Genomic DNA, 8,484 nt, shown 5'->3' with positions numbered 1-8,484 from the left:
TAGGGCTGGGGACCCGATAAGGACCCAACACGACAAGGTTTTTTGCCATCCCTAAACACAAACTGGATTTGGGATCGAAACTCTTGGGTCTTAAATTTTGAGGGCATTTGAGTATATTCAAATAAATTTTTTGCTATATTTAAAGGGCAATGATTTTCCCACTCCTATTTTATCCACTTACACTCCTTTTTAGTTATAAAAAAGAGTGTAAATGGATAAAATAGGAGAAAAAGGAGTGGGGAAATCACCACTCTATTTAAAAGTTAAAAAAATAAAATAAAATTAGAACTAACAATTATGAAATTGGGCTCTAAATTTTAGCTATTGACGATTAAACTCTTCAAACACACTCTCATCCTATTCTTTACTTCTAACCATTTAGTTTATTTTCATTCACAATTTCTTTTTCCTTTTTTCTATTAATTTTCATAAAAAAAAGGTTTAGCGATAATTTAAACATGTTTCAATCGATATTCATATTTCCGTGATTAATTCAGGCAAAGAGTCTCGTTGAAGTTGTCATATTCCTGTGTCCTTGTCCCGGCTTCCGCCTCCCGGTAGAAAAGCAGTAGAGCTCTAGCATATGATACATAGATAGAGTCAGAGAGACGTAGAAGCTCGCAGCGTGCAAAGAAAACAAAGAAGAAAATGATGAGCGCTCAGCCTCAACCGCCGAGTAGTATGATGTCTCAGGCTCAAGGGTATCAGCATCATCATCATCAACCAACTTCAGTGGAAGAGGTCAGAACCCTTTGGATTGGGGATTTACAGTATTGGGTCGACGAAAACTACCTCACTACCTGCTTTGCACACACCGGCGAGGTCTCTCTCTCTCTCTCTCTCTCTCTCTCTCTCTCTATATATATATATATATATCAGTAGATATAATATCTATTAGGGTTTTGCTGGGAATTTTAGAGTTTATAATCGGAATTCAGTTTTAATAAAAATGGGTATTTCTTGAATTTGGTTTTGCTTATTGTAGTGTGTCGTTTGAATTTGGATATGTATGCATATATGTATATAGACTCTACTGATGTAAGACTAGTCTTTGATTTTAAAATTGTTTGTTAGGTCATTTGAATTATGGTTATTGATAATACAAGGATTTTGTGAATATGTATTTGGGGATAATTAATAGGTATGGTGTGGGCAAGGCATTGAGCAGTCTACAGGCAACACAAATTATGAACTTTAGTGCTGAGTAATACTGTTTTGTTAGCTCAAGTAGCGAGGGGTGGGTGAGGAAATGGGTTAGGATTAGGCTAGGTCAATGGTTCAATTCCCTTCCATTGTAACCAAACAACATAAACAGTTAATGTGGATGAGTCGTGTCTCACTATTAATCAAGTCATACGTGGTTGGAGCCCTGTGAATAACTAGATGGTTGATAGTCCATTCTTGTAAAGGCCGAGCAAAGCTTGCAAATATGATTTCTACTGTTCCATTCAAATTTACGAGATTAAACTCATGGTTATTTATAGAAGGGAGCGAGGCAGTTCTTCTGATATTAAACTTTTTGCCCCATTCGAGGTGTTTTGAACCTATGGGTTTCAAATGGGATGTAGCCCTCTCCCATCCCATAAACCCTGATGGCTGTGAGATTCTATCCCTAGTTCATGTTGCCAAGATAATTTACCATCTGTTCTAGCTGGAACCTTCTTCTTTGTTGCTGGCATAATCTTCACATAATCATCTGGAAACTAGATATGTCTTTGCTTTGTGTTAGGTCTTAATATATGGAATTTTGATTGTAAACACTGTGAAATATGACTTAGACGAGTGAGAAGAGAAATAACAATGTACAACATTCATAGGCAAATAAAATGTCATAGGGTAGACCATTTTCAATCTTGCAGCTGATTAACTTGTGTTGAATGCATTCCTGCCTCACATATGGGTTTTGTTTGATTGTTATGTCCTCTTTTCCATGCTTGCGTAATCTTTAACTACAACCAATTGTTTAACCAAAAAATAAAAAATTAAAAACTATAACCAATTGGGGCAAGTAAGTTCTGTTTGTTTTTACTTGCATTGGTTTTCCTTCAGGAAGTGTTGACTCATCTTTCCGATCTTTGGTCCGTTATCTGTGAATTATAATGCAGTAATTACTAATTACTGCTCTTGCTTCCTTTTTTCCAAAATTTTGAGGTCTATTGTTGAGGCTTAATGATATCTGAATGATCCCAAAAAAGATTTTAGGCCATTTATGATGTTTTTTTTCTTCTTGCAAACCCTATATTAGACAAACCAGTTGATCCCATTGCAGAGCCATATGAAATAATTTGAAATACTGGTTTACTTACTGAAGTATATAATTTTTGTTTGGTTTGTGGTTCATGAAGAATTAATACTTGTGATATGCTCCAAAAAGGAGACATTATACTTGTTTGGCTCCACTGTAGTGCTTTGCAAAGTGATCCCAAGAGTGCTGTACCATAATCGAACCCTTGACCTAGCCTAATCCTAGCCCATTTCCCTATCCACTCTCACAACTTGAGCTAACTCAAGGGGGTTAGTGCTGATTATTTTTTGTTTCTGACTTCATAAGTTTGGATTAGGTTGCTGCAAGTGATGTGGCCTTGGCCAAGAATTTATTCTTTGCTGTTTGAGGTTTATTTCAGCGTTGGGACAAATAACCGGGCGATACCCATTGGTAGTGTGTGGTTTTGGATTCTCTTGGGATTTGTTTGGAAGAAAGAAATAATAGTCTTTCATGAGAAGCTGAAGGAAGTAGAGTTTCTGTGAGAACAAAAAAGAAAAAAATAATAAAATTATGGCTTGTCAGCATAGATGGACATCTTATCTATCTTTTGTTCTAATTATTCTTCTATGGTTTAATAAAAGTATATGTGTTTCATCCAAAGAGTTTTATGTATGTCTTATTTATTTTAAACCAAGTATGCAGTTCTATAGCAGTGTGCAGAAAAGAGATTCCTGGTGATAAGAGATTCTATTATTTACTTTTGGATGATTACTTTATTCAGGTGATTTCAATAAAGATAATACGTAATAAAATCACTGGCCAGCCAGAGGGTTATGGGTTTGTGGAATTTGTTTCTCATGCCGCAGCGGAAAGGGTTCTGCATGCTTACAATGGGACACTAATGCCTGGAACTGAACAAAATTTTAGATTGAACTGGGCTTCGTTTGGTATTGGGGAAAGACGCCCTGATGCTGGCCCTGAGCACTCTATTTTCGTAGGGGATTTAGCCCCTGATGTTACAGATTTTATGCTGCAAGAAACCTTTCGAACTCAATATTCTTCGGTTAGAGGTGCCAAGGTTGTGACTGATCCAAACACTGGACGCTCAAAGGGATATGGGTTTGTCAAGTTTGCAGATGAGACAGAAAGGAACCGTGCTATGACAGAAATGAATGGTGTTTATTGCTCAACTAGGCAGATGCGTATCAGTGCCGCAACACCAAAGAAAACCACTGGTTTTCAGCAGCAATATGGTGCAACAAAAGGTAAGGTAATATCATTTTATGAATCAATATAGAGATATGTTCAAGTTGTGGCCAGAAAGACATGCTCCTTTTCTTTTCACTTATTATGCTTCCAGTATTCTTTATATTATCTTGATAATGCTCTCTTGAAAAAGTCTATTTACCCTGACTCATAGATGCACTTACCTGTGGATTTTTCTGGCAGCAGTATATCCTAATCCAGCATACACTACGCCAGCAGTTCCCGTGCTTCCAGCAGATTATGATGCAAACAACACTACAGTAAGTCTGACATTCTTAATTGTATTTGTTTTCTTTAAGAACTTTTTTTTTGGGTTTTGTGTCTAATGTTTTATTGTTGCTATTCATATGTTATGTCTAATGCAGATTTTTGTTGGTAACTTGGATCCTAATGTCACGGAGGAGGAACTGAAGCAAAGTTTTATGCAGTTTGGAGAGATTCCCTATGTCAAGATTCCTGTGGGCAAAGGATGTGGTTTTGTACAGTTTGGGACAAGGTTTGTTTAGCATTTAAGCCATCACTTGATTGTCCCATTTTCTTTTTGGTAATAGTATTTCATCCATCTATTTGTTTATATAAGAAGAAAGTTCTGTGCATTGTCTCTCTCTCTCTCCACTAATTTCGCAAATCATGGGTAAGTGGAATTAGAATGTTGGCTTATTTAGGTTAGCCCTTGTTACATTATCCTTTGCTTAAAGAAAAGGTGTTGCATAAGTATGAGGGAAGGAGGCGAGAAAATGTTGCAATGTAGAAAGGACTAAAGCTTGATTTATCTTTGTCAGGCCTTTTCTCCTTCCCCCAAGAAAGACAATGCTACTTTTCTCTTTAGTTGTTTATTGGTTTCACTTCTGTCCATATAGGGTATCTGCTGAAGAAGCTATCCAAAGGATGCAGGGAACGATGATTGGTCAACAAGTAGTCCGCATTTCTTGGGGCAGGAGCCCAACAGCTAAACAGGTGATTGCTCTTTTAGATGACTTGTCTATATAAAATGCTAGTTTGTCTTCAACCATAATGATGTTTTTGCTTCACGTTTTCCTTCTAAGAGATGGTTTCCATTTTAAAAGACAGGAATATGTGAATGGATGAAGTGTTTGAAAAATTGAGATACAATGCTTTTGATTTTTGAATAGGCTGCTCTCCACTTTCCATGGAAATGGAGAGGTCTTTGTTAAATCTGCATGATCCAACATGCAGGGCTCCCTTGTATTGAGGCAGCTTTAGCTGTGCTTACAAGTTTGACTTCCTGCTCCATTTGATTTGTTAAATAGAGAGGAGTCATATATCCTTTTACTTGGAAGTTAATATTTCGTCTTAATAGTAAGAAGGAACAGCGAGAGATTGGAGGTTATTAACTAAGAGCTTACTAATGGTTATCCTGATAAAACATATTGTTTGTATATGCATTACTACAACTTTGCCTAGAATTTAGATGCTCATGGTTGATACGTAAGATGCTTAGCCTTACTTACCTAATGCATCGAGAGTTGTGTTGTATACAAAACAAACTCTTGTACTAGAATATTTAATAACTGGAGTATGGAAAAGTATAATATGCATAAAATGGATAGAAAAAACACATCACTTCAAGCAAGTATCATTGCTATTGTTTTAATACGTAGGGTTTTAATACTAATTTATGGAAAAAAGGAAAAAAAATTAAATGCTATGTATCACTTTAAAGTCGAACTTCTTTATCAACTTTGATGAATTATTTGATTTTACCAGGAATAGAAAGTGTTACTTAAGGTGAGAAATTTTTTAGTTAGATAATTACGGATCTATGTTTTTCTTAACTAAAAATTGAAGTTATTGATTTCAAAATATACTTTAATTATGAAGACAAGAACAGTAATAGAAGTAAATTAATATAATTTTTGAAAAATAGGAGTATAGAGGGGAGGGAGGGATACAGTGGTGAAATTAAAAGAAGGGCAAAAAAGGGAAAAACTTTATCTAAAGTGACATAATTTAAATTAGGGTACTTAACACATTTGTGCTTATGTATATAAGATAGATTTAAAACTGATTGGCGCCCATCATATGAAGGGGGTTAAATCTTATGGAGATGCGCAGGGAAAGCTTTGCTATGAATCGTCTGGAGTGAAAGAGAGTATAACTGTTTTTTAAGAGAAAGAAGAAGAGTTCAAAATACTTTTGAGGAGAATAGTGCATTCTTCAATATCATTGCTTTGATATCACCTGTTTTCAAAGAATTCTTTGAAGCTCTCTGTTTAGGGATGGGAAGAGTGTTGTTTTCTACTGATTTCTTGTGTTGTATGATTTATTTTGTTCTATTAGCATAACATGGAGGTGGATTGCTGGTTCTCGCTTCATTACTTTGTACTTTTCCTCTATTAATTTTTTTTCTTGTTATATAAATACAAAAAATGTATAGGGTAGTATTTCAAGTGTATTTTATTATATAACTGTTGCTCTACAAAATGTAGATTTTTATTTTTCATGCGTTAGATATAAAAACCTTGATGGTCTAAAATAAGTTGGAAAAACCACAAGTTATGTTTGACAACTTAATATGTGATCAACATCTTTGATTGAAGATATTAATAGAGTTTATTCTTAACTTTTAAAGATATGAAGATTATTAAATTAAGGCATGACTTAACAGATTTTTATTAAATGGGTCTTAGGACTCTGAACAAATATTTTAGGTAATTTTGAACTCTACTTGTGGAGTTGAGAATACCATAAATAAATAACGTGTGAGTTTTCTCTCCCTCTTTTTGTCAGAGGGGTGGGGATGGAGGAAAGAGAAATAAGAGAAATGTTTTCAGTGAGTAGGATATTTATGACATTTGCACTTCTATATGCAGTTGAGATAACCATATGCCTTCCTAATACTGTGCTGGAAAGTTTGTTTCATACACTCGCAGATGCATAAAAGATACATTTATAGTTGGATGCCTAAACTGACAAACTGTCTTATTGTAGGATGTACCTGGTAGCTTTGCTCAGCAAGTAGATCCAAGCCAATGGGCTGCATATTATGGTTATGGACAAGGCTACGATGCCTATGCTTATGGGGCTACCCAGGATCCATCATTATATGCATACGGTGCATATGCTGGTTATGGCCAATATCCTCAACAGGCAGGCTTTATAAATTCTATATTATGATGCATAACCTTGTATCTTAGTTCAAAATTCGGAGTCAAGATCAGATGAAATACATATCGTCATCAGAAAGCTATGAGGATGAGCTATAAGAGTTTCCATTTTATTGCTCATTTTATTTATTCTCTTTTTTGGAATTTTTACCCTTCCCTTCTCATTGTGTGTGTGAGTCACAACTAGTTATCAATGGCTTGCAATCTTATTTTCTTTTCTTCTTTATAAATAAAAAATAAAAAATATCAGTAAAGAGGACAGAAGAGCAATTTATTATAGATAAATAAAACCTCACATGCCTACAATTTACCTGAACTTTTCCTTTTTTTATATTATAGAATTTTCTGTTCTCTCAGATATACAATTCAGCTCTGTAATACATTTCCTGCATGTATTATGGAGATTGATTAGACTTTGTAGTTTGTAATGACTACTTCCGAATGCCTTGAGAAAGTGAAGGATGTGGTAGTTTAAGGATTGTAACTTGTTAGCTTTTATTTGAATATATTTTTTCGTGCTTTGTTTTCAGGTTGAAGGAGTTCAAGATCTTGCAGCTATGGGAGGTACTGTCCCCTCCGTGGAACAGAGGGAGGAGTTGGATGATCCCTTGGCTACACCTGATGTTGATAAGTATATCTTTTCACCTTTTCAGTTAATGCAGCATACTTTAAATGAATTACATTTAGTAAATCTAAAGTTGAATGAGTTAATAAAAGGTCAAATGTTCAACCATTATGGAAATATTCATAGAATGTAAAAATGGCCTCACATGACAAACAAACATACTTCTGGGTGAAATACAAAGACATTTTGTATGACTTGTCTTTTTCTCAACACAATTTTTATTTTGAGTCTCACATTAATAGTTCTGATAAGGCAAGATAACAAATACTCCCTACTTTCAAAGATCAAAAGTTGTGAATTGTAATTTCAGACTCTTGGCAGCTTTGGTGTAAAGAGGAAAATATCATACTTAATGCACTCATATACAGGCATTTGACTTGTTTTCTTCTCTGGTTGATTGATAGGTTAAACGCAGCTTACCTCTCCGTTCATGGAAGGGCCATCTTAGGCCATCCGATGTGGCTGAGAACATCATCCTTTACTCAGCAATCTTAGTCAGGGTTAGCAAAATGTCATGACATTAGTTTGGTTGGGATTGTCTCAATTTTTTCAGAGATAGACATGATAAATGCAAGAGAAGATGCAATCAGATGTGCTTCACATTCATAAACAATGGATATAGTGGGTGTAACTGAGGCTGGGAAGAGTATTGTGGCACTGCACTTATTTTATTATTCTGTAGGAGTTAAGTCCCTCTGATTTTCCAACCAGAGGCTGGCGATTTGGATCTCTCGGTACAAAACTATGTTAAGTTGGAGACCTGGTGCCTATGACAAAGGTCTAGGTTTTTGTCCAAATGAAACAAAAATATCACAAAGACCCCCCGTTAAGATTTAATCATAACAAACTTTAAAGAAAAGGAAGAGGCCCTAACGGAAATTTTCTAGCACCCCTCGTCCTCTCTCTGTCTCCTCTTTATTTGTCTGCCTAAAAGTCTCTGACTTTGTTTTTCTTCAATCATTTAAAAGAATAATTTACTATTTAACATTCTCGAAAGTCTATTCTTTTTTCGTGCATGAGTTGTAAAGTATTTTCAAGATTTCTACTCCTCATCCCAGAATGCTCAGTTTGATATGTTAGTTCATGTTCATGTTCTAACCAACTGAATGAACTGTTACCGACGGGCTGAGTCTTATTTTACTTCATTTTTTAAACCAACTCAATCAACTATTTAAAACCTGTTTTTCGGTTGACAATTTACCACATAAATTATTGTCCTGATGTGAATTGCTATCCCACTAAGCATCGACATTTGATCT

The 8,484-nt window shown here is 35.2% G+C and overlaps 1 protein-coding gene across 2 annotated transcripts; it reads left to right on the top strand.

Annotated features, from left to right (window-relative positions):
• Window positions 1-484: 484 nt before the first annotated feature.
• On the top strand, window positions 485-7,954 carry LOC103336841 (RNA-binding (RRM/RBD/RNP motifs) family protein). Of its 2 annotated transcripts, none has more exons than XM_089055746.1 (8): window positions 485-822; window positions 2,988-3,471; window positions 3,656-3,732; window positions 3,838-3,968; window positions 4,333-4,429; window positions 6,425-6,583; window positions 7,131-7,231; window positions 7,630-7,954. In XM_089055746.1, the coding sequence occupies exons 1-8, from the start codon at window positions 649-651 to the stop codon at window positions 7,718-7,720; spliced, it is 1,314 nt and encodes a 437-aa protein (XP_088911872.1). In that variant the 5' UTR covers window positions 485-648; the 3' UTR covers window positions 7,721-7,954. The 2 variants fall into 2 exon arrangements, with proteins under 2 accessions (XP_088911872.1, XP_088911873.1); XM_089055747.1 differs by having other exon boundaries at window positions 505-822; window positions 3,659-3,732.
• Window positions 7,955-8,484: the final 530 nt, after the last annotated feature.

The sequence above is a fragment of the Prunus mume genome, linkage group LG7 (assembly GCF_029339155.1).
Source record: "Prunus mume cultivar Tortuosa linkage group LG7, ASM2933915v1, whole genome shotgun sequence".
Taxonomy (NCBI): domain Eukaryota; kingdom Viridiplantae; phylum Streptophyta; class Magnoliopsida; order Rosales; family Rosaceae; genus Prunus; species Prunus mume.
This window is presented reverse-complemented; position numbering and strand designations above follow the sequence as displayed.